The sequence below is a fragment of the Macaca thibetana genome, chromosome 6, assembly GCF_024542745.1.
Source record: "Macaca thibetana thibetana isolate TM-01 chromosome 6, ASM2454274v1, whole genome shotgun sequence".
NCBI classification, from domain to species: Eukaryota; Metazoa; Chordata; class Mammalia; order Primates; family Cercopithecidae; genus Macaca; species Macaca thibetana.
This window is the reverse complement of record NC_065583.1, coordinates 40,558,197-40,574,983: the sequence shown is the minus strand read 5'-3', so window position 1 is coordinate 40,574,983 and position 16,787 is coordinate 40,558,197. Positions and strand designations below refer to the sequence as shown.

At 40.3% G+C, this 16,787-nt stretch overlaps 3 protein-coding genes across 3 annotated transcripts; all 3 read left to right on the top strand.

The window, feature by feature from the left end:
* Window positions 1–313: 313 nt before the first annotated feature.
* PCDHB7 (protocadherin beta 7) lies at window positions 314–9,425 on the top strand. The gene has a single exon (XM_050795020.1). It carries the CDS (start codon window positions 6,774–6,776, stop codon window positions 9,159–9,161), a length of 2,388 nt encoding a protein of 795 aa, XP_050650977.1. The 5' UTR covers window positions 314–6,773; the 3' UTR covers window positions 9,162–9,425.
* Window positions 9,426–12,508: 3,083 nt separating this feature from the next.
* LOC126957329 (protocadherin beta-8-like) lies at window positions 12,509–13,261 on the top strand. Its single transcript, XM_050795079.1, has one exon. It carries the CDS (start codon window positions 12,509–12,511, stop codon window positions 13,259–13,261), a length of 753 nt encoding a protein of 250 aa, XP_050651036.1.
* Window positions 13,262–13,522: 261 nt separating this feature from the next.
* LOC126957316 (protocadherin beta-8-like) lies at window positions 13,523–16,785 on the top strand. The gene has a single exon (XM_050795051.1). The coding sequence runs from the start codon at window positions 13,523–13,525 to the stop codon at window positions 14,912–14,914; it is 1,392 nt and encodes a 463-aa protein (XP_050651008.1). The 3' UTR covers window positions 14,915–16,785.
* The last annotated feature ends 2 nt before the right edge of the window (window positions 16,786–16,787 follow it).

The window sequence follows — 16,787 nt, the reverse complement described above, 5'->3', positions numbered from 1 at the left end:
TCACTAGGCAACAAAAATTTTTCAGCTCCATTATGATCTTCCAGGACCACCATTGTATATGCCATCCACGGTTGACCAAACATTGTTATGCAGCACATGGCTGTATTGAAATAAATATAGGTGAATGAACGTTGAATAAAGTAATAAATAAATTTCAGTCTGTTATTTTATCTGGCTTAGTAAGCCTAAACATGATAACAAAATATTTTATTTCTTTATCTTTATAAAATACCCATTTATTATTTATAGTATTTGATACTTGCTTTGTTCACCTAATAATATGTCATTTAAAATATGTGACCCAGCTTTCATTTTTAACATTTACAATGTGATGTTGAGCCCTTTATTATTTCTTTACAAATAATACATTTTTAAAACTAATTTTGACTTACTGTGTTACACATGAAGGGAGGAAGAAAGATTTTTATTCACCTTCAGACCATGTTCTGCTTTTTAAAAAAGATATACATCAAATTTATCAAACACTTTTATCTTTAGTCTCTCAGGAGTACATCAGAAATTTTTTATTCTCCCCTATTCTTAAACTAAGTTGTATCAGATTAAGGGACTAGTACCTTAAAGCTTTGATGATTTTATGTTTCACACTTTTTTTTCTTTTACGAACTCTAATTGAGAGGCTCCTATTACTTATAATTTGAGTGAAGGAATAAAATTTTGAGTTTGGATGAATTATTCAGAGTTCAGGACAAAAACCAAAAACTACTCTGTGTGTCTCTAACCAAAACCAAAAAGGATATCAGCTACAAGAACTTAGATGCTTATATAAAATCACTGGAAGAACTGGACAAGCAGAAGAAAGACAGTCAGCACTGAAATGGTTTTGAAGGCATATGACCACAGCTGCAGCACAGGAATCAGGAAGCTGATGCTACTACTACTACCAAAGTTGTTGCTCCCACAGTGCCCTCTCCCACCTCCAAAACTGATGGCTGCACACTGACACAGAGTGTCTGGATGCCACAGTGGTCTCCAGTTCCCTATGAAGGTGATGGCTAAACAGAGCAATGCTGACTTGGCTGCAAGCATTCACCTTTCTGACCTTATTGGTGAACAGTGGAAGACAACCTTTGCCTGTATTCTAAGACTCACATGAAGGAATCTCATTGGTAAAACCTAATTTACATACAGAATAATAATTCTAAGAAGTCTGAAAAATGGAGTTTTATGCTTTCTAGACCCTGAATTTTTAAAAAATTTATAAAATGAAACAGGAATTGATGGCATATTCCGTATAGTACACTGGGGAAACATTGTTCAAAAGGCCTTGTCCTAGCACTTGAATTAATTTCTCTATTGCTTCGTAGGCTTAGCATTCAGTGACCAAGAATTCTTTTGGATACAAGCCACACCGCCAATAAGGAGAGAGGCAGTCATATGTTCCTTTAATAACTGCTCTGAACTGGATAACTTTTTTGACCCTATCTGTTCCTAGTGGGCAGTTGGGGCAATAGGTCAGGTCTAAGTGGGTATGATATAGATGGCTACTTTAACCCAAATATACATTCTCCCCTTATTTATTACTAATATACTTCTGATTTTAGCTGCTTATGTAGGTATGTGAGCTATAGATTATATTCTTCAACCTCTCTTGAAGCCAGGTGTCATCTTGTAACTCAATCATAGACTGTGAGATAAAAGCAAGCACGAGTGCCATGGAGTACCTTATGGAAATAATCTTTTAAAAAAGTGAAAGCACACCCTTTCCTTCCTCTTTTTGTTGGCATGAATGGGGATGTAATGACTGGTTATTAGGCAACTATATTGGACAATGAAGTAAAGGCCATGTCCTGAAGATAGCAAATCAATGATGGAACCAGACTGGGTCCCAGATATCATGGAGTGCATTTCAGCCACTAGCCTTCTTTTATATTTTGTTTAAGTCATTGTTATTATGACTTTGTCTGTAACTTCAGGCTAATTTGATATAGAACGTAGATCTATAAGTTATATAGAATATAATTCTAGCTGATATAAGAAGTTTCTTTAATAAAGTGATATTTAAGGTAAGAGTAAAAAGGTGAATAGAGAAAAATGTAAAACTTACATGCATATTTTAGAAATCAAGGTTTATTGAGAAAAAAGGGACAAAGTAAATGACTCAGAATAAAAACAAGAATTTTTTAAAATAAGGAAAATTAAAGGAATGAATTAAAAATATGAAAGCACAAATTGATTATACAGAAGAAAACCACATAATATTTGACCAATTAAACAAAAAGTTATTTCTTTAAAAAAGCCAAGGATATTTTAGGTTCTATGTATAACTGATGTATGAGACATGTACCTTTCATTTGGTTCCCTCTAAAAATGCACTAAGAAAAAGTGAACAGATATTTTCAGAAACAAACTTAATAAGGATGAAGAGAATAATGTAGAAGACAACAGGGAAAACTCTTAGAAGTTGGAAAACAGATGAATGATTTAGTAGACCTGACAAATCAACTACCAGTTGTAGTGTAAATGCGAAGAGCTGAGAATCAATCCTGTTTAGACTATGGGTCTAGAATCAATTCTGTTTAGATGGTGGGACATACAGAGGCATCTGAAATGTCAATCCTAGATCCTCTGGAAATGATAGTAGCATGCCAAATAAAAAAGATTGTGTTAAAGCTCCCTGTAAAGCAGTTAAATCTCTAGCAGTTAGATCACATTTCCCCACTCCAGTCACTGAGTAACCTACCTATCCCCTTGACCCTAACAGAAGTCTGGAGTTTTATTTTCTGATGAGTACAAAAAGCAGGGTTATTATATGAGAGGTGCTGCCAACAAAATGGAGGGCATGGGTAATATGGATAGCAAAAGTAAGTAACCATCTAAATATTGAATTCTGGTTGATTGTTAAAATGCTATGATAGTCATTAGAACCAATTACAAATATTTTGGTTCTCCCCTTCTTGGACATATGGTAGAATTTCAATTCTATTTCTTTTTAAATATGTGTAGCCATGTAATTTTCTTTGGTTAATAAAATGTGAGAAGTGACATATATCCATTCTGGGCTGAAGTTTTTGGAGGCACAGTTTAACACATTTTCTTTTCCCACTATAGTGATCACGGAAGTATATGTGAAGATGGAATCTTCACAAGTTTAGATCCTTGACTGACTGCAGTGAGGAGGGCCCCAGGCTGAACTATATAGGGTATATAATATAAGAAAGAAATCAACTTTCATTGTGTTAAGCTGTTGAGATTTGGGGAAGTTGTTTGGTATTGAAGCATAACTTAGCCTATCTTGATGCAAAACTGTACTCCTCTTCACCCACTTAATCCTTCACCTTTTCCAATCTATATCTTTTCCTTTTTGATGGGGGATTTTAAAGAGTGCGGTAATCTGGCCAGTCCAACTAGAAAGACCTAATCACACTGACATTGAGGTTTCCCTATCCATCAGTGCTCCCAGTTCACTTTAGAATGAAAACTCAAAGTGGACAAGAATTACGAACCTACTCAAAGCCATCACTCAGCTCTGTAGTCTCCCAAATTAAATTAAGAACAAACACATGAAGAAAGTTTCTGAAAAGTCATACAGAAATTAAAGAAAAGCAAAGAGTAAAAAGGTAACTTGGAGAAAATGGAAAGTCTGCAGCAAGAAGAAAACTTGGGGGAAAAGCTATTATTAATATCATCAGATGAAAAAAGAAGTTACTGCATCTAAGAAATAAGTCCAAAAGAGAGCTCTTTAAATAAAAGAGATAAGTCTAGGAAAATACTAACCTAATAAAGAAATAAAAATCTCAATATAAGGGCTTGAAGACAAAGTTAAGAAAACGTTCAAGAAAATACTGCAAAAATATTTTAAAATGGCAAGTAGGAGAGAAAAAAATAAAGAAATTAGAGAACCATACCAGAGGTCTAACATCTGAATTACAGAAATTCTAAAAAAGGAATGGGAGTTAGATTATTAATGAAATAATTTAAGGAGATTTCTAAGATCAGGAGGAAATTAGTTTCCTAGATGAAATGTCTCATCAATTATACTGTACAATGGATGGAAAATAACCCCAAGCCAAAACATGTAATTGTTTAATTTTAAAATTCTTGGGACAATGACACATAGAAGATAAGAAATAAGATTAGCTTTAGACTTCTTAGCAAACAGATTGGCTTGGAAATCTCATTGACAAAACAAAAATTCTGAAGAAAAATTATTTTCAAGCTAAAACTCTATACTTAGTCAAACTACTAATCAAGTTTGAGGGTAGAATAAAGACATTTTAGTACATTTAAGATCACAAAAACATTTAACTCTGAAACACCCTTCTCTGAAAACTACTGGAAGATATCTATCAAAATGAGAGCCCAATTCAAGACAGAAGAAACAGAAATGAGAAGATCCAAAACAGGACAGAAGTGAAATGAATCTCTGGATGACGTTGAAGGAGGATCCCAGGATGACAACTGAGTCTCAGGCATAATGAACAACTAGTCCAGTAAGGAGCTATTTGACTCGAGAGACAGGGATTTTGAAGGATATCATTAGCAATCCTCTTAACATTGTATCATCTTTTCAATCATATGAACCTACCGGAGGATGTGGTCTAGTTAATTCCACAGAGTAAACTGAAAAAGGGCAAGTTATAAAATCCCAGAACTAGCAAACACATCCAGTATAAAAGGCAAAGAATTCCAAGAATGAGAGCAAAGAAAAAATCCAGAATGATAGCTGTGCAGTAGGCATAGAAAGCAACTGCCCTATTCAAAGAAAAATGGAAGTCTCAGGAGGAATGGAAATGACTATGGGGAAAATTGTGCTGAGAGGCAATTGTATCTGTGGGATGAATAAGTGATAGGGATTAAAAAAATCAATAAATGAAAAGGCAAGACAATTATTAACTTCAAGAAAAAATTGAAAAAGAAAATATAATTAATGCACAATAATGCTCCCAATATATGGTAAGTAAAAGAAAATCTGAAATACCTAAAATGTAATCTAACATAATAAGGAGTCAATTGATAATTTCTAAAATTAATTTATCAAAATATATCAGAAAACAGATTAGTGACCAAAGAGATAACTAAAAGTTTTAAAATGGCTACCTCTTAGGAGGGGAACTAAGAAAAGTGATGTGGAAAAGGGCAGAAAAGCATTGTATTTTATTATAAGCCTCTTAGTGCTATTTAATTTTGGACAAGGTCACATACTATTTTGAAAAAAATGCATTTCGAAATATCAGTAGAGCTCTTGCAAGTCTCAGCAAGAACAAAAAGGAGATAAAATGCTAAACATCACTAACAAAAATAGGGATACAATTAAAGGTAAATAACACAATGAAAACATGCCAAGAAATTTGCAAACTAGATAAAATGATTTTCAAAATAAAATGCAAGTTACTTAAAAATACAAAACCTGAACAGATTAATAACCAAAGGTAAAATGTACATGGTAGTCATAGATCTACTGCAAGTGAAGTCACCAAACCTAACCAGTTTAAAAGGCAAGTTGGAATTAAGCATGTAGAAACATAGAATAATATAATTATTAAAACTATTGTATAAAATAGATAAAAAGCTCCTTAACACATTCTGTGATGCCAGTATAACAGTTTAATACCAAAGCCATAAAAGGCAAACACACCCAAGGAAAACAACATTAACTAGAAAAATCCTAAAACCATGTTGACACATCATATCTATTTGTGCACTAAAACAATAATACATTATGGTTAAATGCCATTTATATCAATAACTCAATAATTCAGAAACTAAAGAATAACTGCATTATTTCAACAGCTATCAAAAATCACTTCAAAATATGAAAGAATAAAAAGAAAACTTTCTTGATTCAAAAAAGGAATATTTACCCCAAATTGAGATCAACCATCATAGTTGAAGATGAAATGCTAGAAGCACTTCCACAAATGCAAGATTGACCTACTTGCTACTACTAATTTTAAGAGTATTCATTGGATATTGGAGATTCTAGTCACTGGAATTATAGATGAACAATAATTTCTATATAATACTTAAAGCAGGTGAAGGACGAAGGTCGGGTTGGGGGAAGGCAGAAAGTGTTCCAAGAAATATCACAGGTAAAGAGTAAGACCTGGAAAGTGGAATAATTGTTTAATTCACAAGAAATTGGAAAAAGGTCAATTATTCTGCCATATTCACGTTATTATTGTTAAATACTTTACAAATAAATAAAATGTCCCCAACGAATATTTGTTGACTTCAAGGAAGAGGCTTCATTTTCTCATATATATTTTTATTATCCATTTTTAAAATAGGAGGTTTTCTTAGGATTTCGGTAGGGAGCCAGAGTTTAGCTGCATGCCCCTAGATTTAAGAAGACAATAAATTAATTCTTCTACGAATCCAGATTATCACAGGGGAAAACGACATCAGCTTTTACTTACTAGCATTACTGTGACCATTTGAGGATAAAGATGGAATGAAACAGCAAAGAACCCGGGGACAAATCACTCTTGTTGCAGAATTCCTTCAATCCGCCATCTTTTTCCTCTAGTCTTCATAACGGGAATAACACCCACAAAACGCAAGGTGGCGCTGCTGGCTAAAAAGAGAGAGAAAAATATCTTCCCAAAGAAAGGATGTTACAGATTCCAGAGTAAAAACGAAATCTGAAAAGTGTAGGAAAGGAAAAGGTGGTAATAGGAATTGGGGGAAAGTAAGGATCCTTCCCCACAAACATTGGTATTATTCAGCTCATTTCAAAGGATTCGGCTGCTGCCATTTGTGAGAGCTGCTGGAGGCTGAGTGGAAGTCATTTTGAAAGACTGATCCAAGGAAGAATGGAGGCCAGAGTAGTGCGTGCTGTGCAGAGAAGGCAAGTCCTATTTCTTTGTGTTTTTCTGGGAATGTCTTTGGCTGGCGCCGAACCGCTTCGGTATTTTGTGGCGGAGGAAACCGAGAGAGGCACCTTTCTTACCAACTTGGCGAAAGACCTAGGGTTAGGGGTAGGGGAACTGAGAGCCCGGGGAACTAGAATTGTTTCAGACCAGAACTTGTCATTTTTACTGCTCAATCCGCTTACTGCTGATTTAATTCTAAATGAGAAATTGGACCGAGAGGAACTGTGTGGCCCCAGAGAGCCCTGTGTGCTGCCTTTCCAGTTGTTATTGGAAAAACCTTTTCAGATTTTCCGTGCTGAACTAAGGGTCAGAGACATCAATGATCACTCTCCAGTATTTCTAGACAGAGAGATTTCCTTGAAAATATTAGAAAGTACAACTCCAGGGGCGGCATTTCTCCTAGAAAGTGCACAGGATTCAGATGTTGGAACCAACCGCCTGAGTAACTACACCATCAGCCCCAATGCGTATTTCCATATTAATGTCCATGATAGTGGGGAGGGGAATATCTATCCCGAATTGGTGCTGAATCAAGTGCTGGATCGGGAAGAGATACCAGAGTTCAGTTTAACCCTCACCGCTTTAGATGGCGGCTCCCCTCCCAGATCAGGGACGGCCCTCGTACGCATCCTGGTTCTAGACATAAATGACAACGCCCCTGATTTTCTGCAGTCGCTTTACAAAGTGCAGGTGCCCGAAAATAGCCCCGTTGGTTCCATAGTTGTCTCCGTGTCAGCCAGAGATTTAGATACTGGAAGTAATGGGGAAATAGCCTATGCATTTTCTTATGCCACTGAAATAATTCTCAAAACGTTTCAAATTAATCCAACATCTGGCAGTCTTCATCTTAAAGCGGAACTGGACTATGAGGCAATTCAAACTTACACATTAACTATTCAGGCCAAAGACGGCGGCGGGCTTTCTGGAAAATGCACTGTGGTGGTTGAGGTAACAGATATAAACGATAATCGACCCGAGCTGCTCCTGTCTTCACTTACTAGCCCAATTGCAGAAAACTCATCCGAGACAGTCGTGGCTGTTTTTAGGATTAGAGACAGAGATTCTGGGAACAATGGAAAGACAGCGTGCTCCATCCAGGACGATCTCCCCTTCATCCTGAAGCCATCTGTAGAGAACTTCTATACTCTGGTAACAGAGAAACCTTTGGATCGAGAGAGGAACACTGAGTACAACATCACCATCACCGTCACCGACTTGGGGACACCCAGGCTGAAAACTGAGCACAACATAACCGTGCTGGTCTCCGACGTCAATGACAACGCCCCCGCCTTCACCCAAACCTCCTACACCCTGTTCGTCCTCGAGAACAACAGCCCCGCCCTGCACATCGGCAGCGTTAGCGCCACAGACAGGGACTCAGGCACCAACGCCCTGGTCACCTACTCGCTATTGCCGCCCCAGGACCCGCACCTGCCCCTCTCCTCCCTGGTCTCCATCAACGCGGACAACGGCCACCTGTTTGCCCTCAGGTCGCTGGACTACGAGGCCCTGCAGGCGTTCGAGTTCCGCGTGGGTGCTGCAGACCGCGGGTCCCCGGCGCTGAGCAGCGAGGCGCTGGTGCGCGTGCTGGTGCTGGACGCCAACGACAACTCGCCCTTCGTGCTGTACCCTCTGCAGAATGGCTCCGCGCCCTGTACCGAGTTGGTGCCCCGGGCGGCCGAGCCGGGCTACCTGGTGACCAAGGTGGTGGCGGTGGACGGCGACTCGGGCCAGAACGCCTGGCTGTCGTACCAGCTGCTCAAGGCCACGGAGCCCGGGCTGTTCGGTGTGTGGGCGCACAATGGCGAGGTGCGCACCGCCAGGCTGCTGAGCGAGCGCGACGCGGCCAAGCACAGGCTGGTGGTGCTGGTCAAGGACAATGGCGAGCCTCCGCGCTCGGCCACCGCCACGCTGCACGTGCTCCTGGTGGACGGCTTCTCCCAGCCCTACCTGCCGCTCCCGGAGGCGGTCCCGGTCCAGGACCAGGACGACTCGCTCACCATCTACCTGGTGGTGGCGTTGGCCTCGGTGTCGTCGCTCTTCCTCTCGTCGGTGCTCCTGTTCGTGGCGGTGCGGCTGTGCAGGAGGAGCAGGGCGGCCTCTGTGGGTCGCTGCTCGGTGCCCGAGGGCCCCTTTCCAGGACATCTGGTGGACGTGAGCCACACTGGGACCCTTTCCCAGAGCTACCAGTATGAGGTGTGTCTGACTGGAGGCTCCGGGACAAATGAGTTCAAGTTTCTGAAGCCAATTATCCCCAACCTGCTACCCCAGAGCACAGGTAGGGAAGTTGAAGAAAATCGCCCATTTCAGAATAATTTGGGTTTCTGATAAAGAATGAAAATAAATCCGCGTCTGTGAATACATTTTTGATTAGGAACTTATTGTGAGGTGCCTGTAAAGGAATGTCTTTAGATCATTTCAAATATGTACTCTTGAAGACAAGAAATAAATATCTATACATAGAATAGGATCCTGATTTAGTACCAAGAACCCTTCATAAAGCATGAAATGTATATGTGTAACGTTTTATGTCAAACAATTATGCTTAATATACAGTCCATTAAATGTAAGTCTTGTTTAAGATATTTTAAATTGCTTTCCATTTTTTTCAATCTCTACTGAGACTTTCTGAGTTGATTAGAATGCTGTATGAGTGTACCTACCCTAGTCTCAGCATAGACTGTAGATCTTTTTAAGCATTTTTAAAAAACGTTTTTAATGCATCATACACTATTTTAACACTTTTAATCTGAGAAGCATATGAGGCATGTTATTTTAGGAATGAACAAATAGATGGTCTTAGAGAGTCAATAAGTTCACTAAAGTGCACTAATAAGTGACAAAACTGATCATCCATCCCAGATCTGTCTGACTCTGGGTCAGTGACCCTGCTCTAATTCCATACTGTTTTCTGTCATTAGATATCACCTGGCAAGTTTCTGCCTAATTAAGGAGAAGAAGTCTTTTATCATATTTATACTACTGTTCAATCTTTTCTATATTTAGAAATAATAATGTACATATTTATCTATAGTTTTCTTATAAACCAAAAGTCCTGCTTTTCTGGGTCAATTTTCAACTATTATTACTAATGCTCTAATCTGTCCAAACTCAAGTGAAAAACAAAATTGAAAGGGCAACCTGTGCCTTCTCCTTGTCTTCAGAATATATGACTTTCATTTCACAGAAAAAGATTAATGGTCCTGAGTAGGAATATTACATAATATTGATTGCATCATTAGTTAATTATTTTCTTTACATTGTAGATTTTCTGGCGTCACCCATACTTAACATTTGTAATACATTTTCCTGATTTGAAAGTTTGTTTTTAAAAGTTTTCTATTAATTATAGTGTACTATTGAATCAGGAAAATCTAAGAAAAATAATAGTTTTAAATGCATAATATCAAAGAGGAACATAGATGTTCATTAAATTTTTAGAAATTCTGGGAAGTTAAGGAAAATCACTTTTTAAATAAAAATTTACAACTGATTTTTATTTTTAAAATATCTAGATAATTTTTGCATGGTTGTGTTCTGAAAATATTATAATTTAGTGCTGGTAACTCTAATAAAGGTAGTATTACCGTATATCACTGGTGGGATAGAATCTAAAGGCAAAAAAAACAAAAAACAAAAAACAAACCCACATCACAGCAGTAAAATCTTAAAATGCTTTCATGGTCTTAGGACAAAATTATCTAATTTCTCCAACAAATAAATGGCATGAAAAACAGGAGGAGGGCCGGGCGCGGTGGCTCAAGCCTGTAATCCCAGCACTTTGGGAGGCCGAGACGGGCGAATCACGAGGTCAGGAGATCGAGACCATCCTGGCTGACACGGTGAAACCCCGTCTCTACTAAAAAAAAATACAAAAAACTAGCCGGGCGAGGTGGCGGGCGCCTGTAGTCCCAGCTACTCGGGAGGCTGAGGCAGGAGAATGGCGGGAACCCGGGAGGCGGAGCTTGCAGTGAGCTGAGATCCGGCCACTGCACTCCAGCCTGGGAGACAGAGCGAGACTCCGTCTCAAAAAAAAAAAAAAAAAAAAAAAAAAAATACAAAAAACTAGCCGGGCGAGGTGGCGGGCGCCTGTAGTCCCAGCTACTCGGGAGGCTGAGGCAGGAGAATGGTGAGAACCCGGGAGGCGGAGCTTGCAGTGAGCTGAGATCCGGCCACTGCACTTCAGCCTGGGCGGCAGAGCGAGACTCCGTCTCAAAAAAAAAAAAAAAAAAAAAAAAAAAAAAACAGGAGGAGAGAAGTCTACACTAGGAAAGAGATTAGGAGATCTATCAATCAAATGTAATGTGTACATCTTGTCTGGATCTTGTTTCAAACATCAGCAATGACTTTGAAACACTTGGATGAGTTTTAATATAGATGGATATTAAGTAATACTAACTTAATTTTTAGGTATAATAATGGCATTGTACTTAAGGGTATTTTTAGAGTCACTTAAAGTCATTATGCATTTAAAGAAATGTATAATGAAGTATTCGTGGGTGAAAATTCAGTTTGTCTGGAATGTAAAAATGTTGGAGGGATAGAGCCAAGAATTATGGCAAAACATTGATAATAGTTGAAGCTAGTACTGAGCACTTGGAGGTTCATTTTACTCTTCTCCTTTTATGAGATATGAAAAATATCAAAATAAAAGCTTTTTAAAATTGATGCTATCAGAAGAGAAGTGGAGGTAACAAAAAAGGACATGCTTCCCCAGAAACAAAATCACCACTGCTGTTACAGATTTTGTCTCTATTTAGACAAACTCTCCAGCCTTTCTTTGTTTGTTTACCTTCACTGTTTGACATAACTTCTCTACTTGAGATAGTCGTTTTCCTGTGCTATTCTATCATGTGAATTTTGAGGTGTTTTTCTAGTTATAGCAATGGATTTATGCAGAGTCACCTACCTGGTGGTATAAAATTGCCATATACTGGGTATATAGTTTATTTTTAAGGTTAATCTCTCTTTGAATCAGTTTCCTCATGTGTAAGGTGGGGAATTCACAACAGCCCTATGTGGTAGGTGCTATTATTATCCTCATTTCACAGATGAGGAAATTAAAGCAGAGAGATTAAATAATTTGTTCGAGGTTGACAGCTACTAATTATTCATATGGTTCATGGAAATAAAATTATAAAGATCTAAATGTTGTCCATGTTAACTACAATTATATTTGAAATTTTTTGCATATATTCTTTTTGCCAAGCTAGACTGTTACCTAAATATTTCCTTTTTGCCCAAAACTCAGTTAGCATTGTTAAAAGACTAATGTAATTTCTCCTTCGGACAGTTGTCTGCTCAGTAACGTCCGGCGATATTAAAGGTGGTGTTGTACCTTACATAGTCCCAGGGTACATACAGGCAAAGTTGGGAATATTACATCTATTATCATCTCACAAAATGTAAGATCCTGTGAGGACGCGTGGTGGCGCTGCAGGATAAGAAGGTACAAACCAGAACCTCAGCTGCAACTCCATTAACCAGCAAAAAGCAGCAGAACCTGGAAGCCCACGGGAAGCTTGGATGCCAAAGAGAAGACGGCTGGGTCCTCTGGAGAGGACTATTCACTGGAATATTTCTGAGGTATCTGTGGAATAACCACAGCCTCTGATACTGGGGACTTTACAGTCCCACAGAACCGTCCTTCCAGGAAGCTGAACCCACCAAGAACAATGGAGGCCAGCGGGAAGCTCATTTGCAGACAAAGGCAAGTCCTTTTTCACTTTCTCCTTTTGGGCTTCTCTCTGGCGGGCGCGGCGGAACCTAGACGCTATTCTGTGGTGGAGGAAACAGAGGGCAGCTCCTTTGTCACCAATTTAGCAAAGGACTTGGGTCTGGAGCAGAGGGAATTCTCCAGGCGGGGGGTTAGGGTTGTTTCCAGAGGGAACAAACTACATTTGCAGCTCAATCAGAACACCGGGGATTTGTTGCTCAATGAGAAATTGGACCGTGAGGATCTGTGTGGTCACACAGAGCCCTGTGTGCTACATTTCCAAGTGTTGCTAGAGAGTCCCTTCGAGTTTTTTCAAGCTGAACTACAGGTAATAGACATAAACGACCACTCTCCAGTATTTCTGGACAAAGAAATGTTGGTGAAAGTGTCAGAGAGCAGTCCTCCTGGGACTACGTTTCCTCTGAAGAATGCTGAAGACTTAGATGTAGGCCAAAACAATATTGAGAACTATATCATCAGCCCCAACTCCTATTTTCGGGTCCTCACCCGCAAACGCAGTGATGGCAGGAAATATCCAGAGCTGGTGCTGGACAAAGCGCTGGACCGAGAGGCAGAAGCGGAACTCAGGTTGACACTCACAGCACTGGATCGTGGCTCTCCGCCCAGATCTGGCACTGCTCAGGTCTACATTGAAGTCGTGGACGTTAACGATAATGCCCCTGAATTTGAGCAGCCTTTCTATAGGGTGTAGATCTCTGAGGACAGTCCAATAGGCTTCCTGGTTGTCAAGGTCTCTGCCACGGATGTAGACACAGGAGTCAACGGAGAGATTTCCTATTCACTTTTCCAAGCTTCAGATGAGATAAGCAAAACTTTTAAGGTCGATTCCTTGACAGGAGAAATTGAACTAAAAAAACAACTCGATTTCGAAAAACTGCAGTCCTATGAAGTCAATATCGAGGCGAGAGATGCTGGAGGCTTTTCTGGAAAATGCACCATTCTGATTCAAGTGATGGATGTGAATGACCATGCCCCAGAAGTTACCATGTCTGCATTTACCAGCCCAATACCTGAGAACGCGCCTGAAACTGTGGTTGCACTTTTCAGTGTTTCAGATCTTGATTCAGGAGAAAATGGGAAAATAAATTGCTTCATTCAGGAGGATCTACCCTTCCTCCTGAAATCTTCTGTGGGGAACTTTTATACTCTACTAACAGAGAAACCCCTAGACAGAGAAAGCAGAGCCGAGTACAACGTCACTATCACCGTCACTGACTTAGGGACACCCAGGCTGACAACACACCTCAATATGACCGTGCTGGTCTCAGACGTCAATGACAACGTCCCCGCCTTCACCCAAATCTCCTACACCCTGTTCGTCCGTGAGAACAACAGCCCCGCCCTGCACATCGGCAGCGTCAGCGCCACAGACAGAGACTCAAGCACCAACGCCCAGGTCACCTACTCACTGCTGCCGCCCCAGGACCCGCACTTGCCCCTCTCCTCCCTGGTCTCCATCAACGCGGACAACGGCCACCTGTTCGCCCTCAAGTCGCTGGACTACGAGGCCCTGCAGGAGTTCGAGTTCCGCGTGCGCGCCGCAGACCGGGGCTCCCCCGCGCTGAGCAGCGAGGCGCTGGTGCGCGTGCTGGTGCTGGACGCCAACGACAACTCGCCCTTCGTGCTGTACCCGCTGCAGAATGGCTCCGCGCCCTGTACCGAGTTGGTGCCCCGGGCGGCCGAGCCGGGCTACCTGGTGACCAAGGTGGTGGCGGTGGACGGCGACTCGGGCCAGAACGCCTGGCTGTCGTACCAGCTGCTCAAGGCCACGGAGCCCGGGCTGTTCGGTGTGTGGGCGCACAATGGCGAGGTGCGCACCGCCAGGCTGCTGAGCGAGCGCGACGCGGCCAAGCACAGGCTGGTGGTGCTGGTCAAGGACCATGGTGAGCCTCCGCGCTCGGCCACAGCCACGCTGCACGTGCTCCTGGTGGACGGCTTCTCCCAGCCCTTCCTGCCTCTCCCAGAGGCGACCCCATCCCAGGCCCAGACGGAATCGCTCACTGTTTACCTGGTGGTGGCGTTGGCCTCAGTGTCATCGCTCTTCCTCCTGTCGGTGCTCCTGTTCGTGGCGGTGCGACTGTGCAAGAGGAGCAGAGCTGCCTCTGTGGGTCGCTGCTTGGTGCCTCAGGGCCCCTTTCCTGGATATCTGGTGGATGTGAGCGGCACCAGGACCCCATCCCAGAGCTACCAGTATGAGGTGTGTCTGGCAGGAGATTCCGGGACCAGCGAGTTCAAATTTCTGAAGCCAATATTACCCAATATTCAGGGCCAATGCCCTGAGCCAGAAATGGAAGACAACTCCAAGTTTAGAAATGATCTTGGTTTCAGCATTCAACTGAAATAATCAGTTTTCATATTGTATGTTTTAATGTTTATGATAAATTTAGAGTATGGTGTTTCTGTTAACCTCCTATAAATTATAAATTATACTAAACTTTCCTGTGGGACTTCTCATGTTGTCGCTGTTTTAAATACGGTATCTCATCTTTTCTTCATTAGTATACCAATTTGAATAGTTTTAAAGCTTGCCAGTCAAAACACTGATGAGGTCAATAGCTGTACAAATACTAGTTCTGGAATATCTGGAATATCTGAAAATACTAGTTCTGGAATAAAAGGAGTGCATAAGCGGGAAAAACAATGAGAAATTGCTTCTACATAGTCAATTGAAGTTCCCTGTTGATTTGCTTCTTAGTTCTTAATTCATTAGGTGTATACAGAGCAGTAATGCACGAAGGTTACAGTGAAGTCTGAGCAGGAAGGAAAGAGAGCTAGTACAGTGAGAATGCCTGGCTCCTGCTTTATTCTGCCTCATAGTACTTATCTTCTTTGATGCTGTTTGATGAACATTTCTCTTAAAAGGTTATATAATTTTGCTTCCTTTCATTAATATATCGGTATATGTTTTAATATAATTATTTTGAATTGCTTTCCACTTTTGTGGTGTTCAAATAGGAAGAAACCTTCCCCATATCTACCACAGTAATGAAATTAGTTTTTCCCCTTAGAGAAATATTGACCCTCTGTGATGGAATTTGCAGTGGCCACCTATATCCATTTATCTTTTCCTCTTTAGTAACAGGTCTCAGATTTCGTTTAGGGCATTAGTTTGCTTAGTCAAAACAATACATTTTCCCAGCCTTCTTGGTTGGAAAACTGAACGTATGACTGGGTTGTAGTCCCTGAGATGTGTGTACGAGTGTTATACCGACTTCCAAGAAGACTGTTTAAAGGGAGACGATTCATCTAGGAAGGGGGCCCCCGTTTTCCTTCTCTAAGTGCTCCTTGTTGCCTGGAATCTGTATGTCATGGCTAGTACAACAGCCATGTTGGACCCTAATGATTGAAACATTAAGGATTATGACAGATAGTATAAAAGAAACTTAAAAGATACAAGAGTCCCTGGTGACCATGGAGTCGTCATGTAATCTCTGCATTACCTACTTCTGAACTTTGTTTTTTTACTTAGGAACTGGAATTTTTACTTAAAATATTATATATACAGTAAAATGCACAGATCTTAAACACACAGTTTAATCTGATTTTTTAAGCTTTTACTTGTTGATTTCTCATTTAGTTAAAATTTAGTTTAAAGTGGTATACAGGGTGTCTTGCATTTATTATCTTTTAAAGTTTCTCCCAAACCATAATATGATTGGTATATTTCTCCTTTTTTATGTATGAAAATACTGAGGCTTAGAAAGGTAAGTAATTTGCTCATAATTCTCAAGCAACATAAGGAAAAGTATTAAATACAGTCTAAGTCTACCTAAATCTAATGCCCCAGTTTTTAACCAATACATTATATTGGCATTAACTGGTAGCATTGTTTTTCTAAGAAAGTGAAATGTATCTATTATTTCTACTTCTATTCCATGACCTAAACTCCCATGTAAAAATGTAACTTTTAGTTTATAGTTTGTATTTGTCTCTACACCGATGTCCATACTGATGTAGACCACTAAACCCAAAGCCCTTATAGAAGCACTGACCTAAATAAGTTGGATCAGACATCATAAGTGATATTCATTTTGAATGAATCAGTCTGATTATATTCCCATACCTTGTCATCTTGTCAATATGTCACATTCATTGCTGCAGAAATTAGTCTGAATAGTCTGAAAGGCTGAATAGGAAATAGAGTTACTCTATGGTTGCATTGAACTTATTGTGCTCTTTCTTCATTCTTTTTCTGCTAACCCAAATATTTATTTGTA

Bases quoted from the DNA above. Each gene is read 5' to 3' on its own strand.
- LOC126957329 (XM_050795079.1), top strand. From the start codon at position 12,509: ATGGAGGCCAGCGGGAAGCTCATTTGCAGACAAAGGCAAGTCCTTTTT.
- LOC126957316 (XM_050795051.1), top strand. From the start codon at position 13,523: ATGGATGTGAATGACCATGCCCCAGAAGTTACCATGTCTGCATTTACC.
- PCDHB7 (XM_050795020.1), top strand. From the start codon at position 6,774: ATGGAGGCCAGAGTAGTGCGTGCTGTGCAGAGAAGGCAAGTCCTATTT.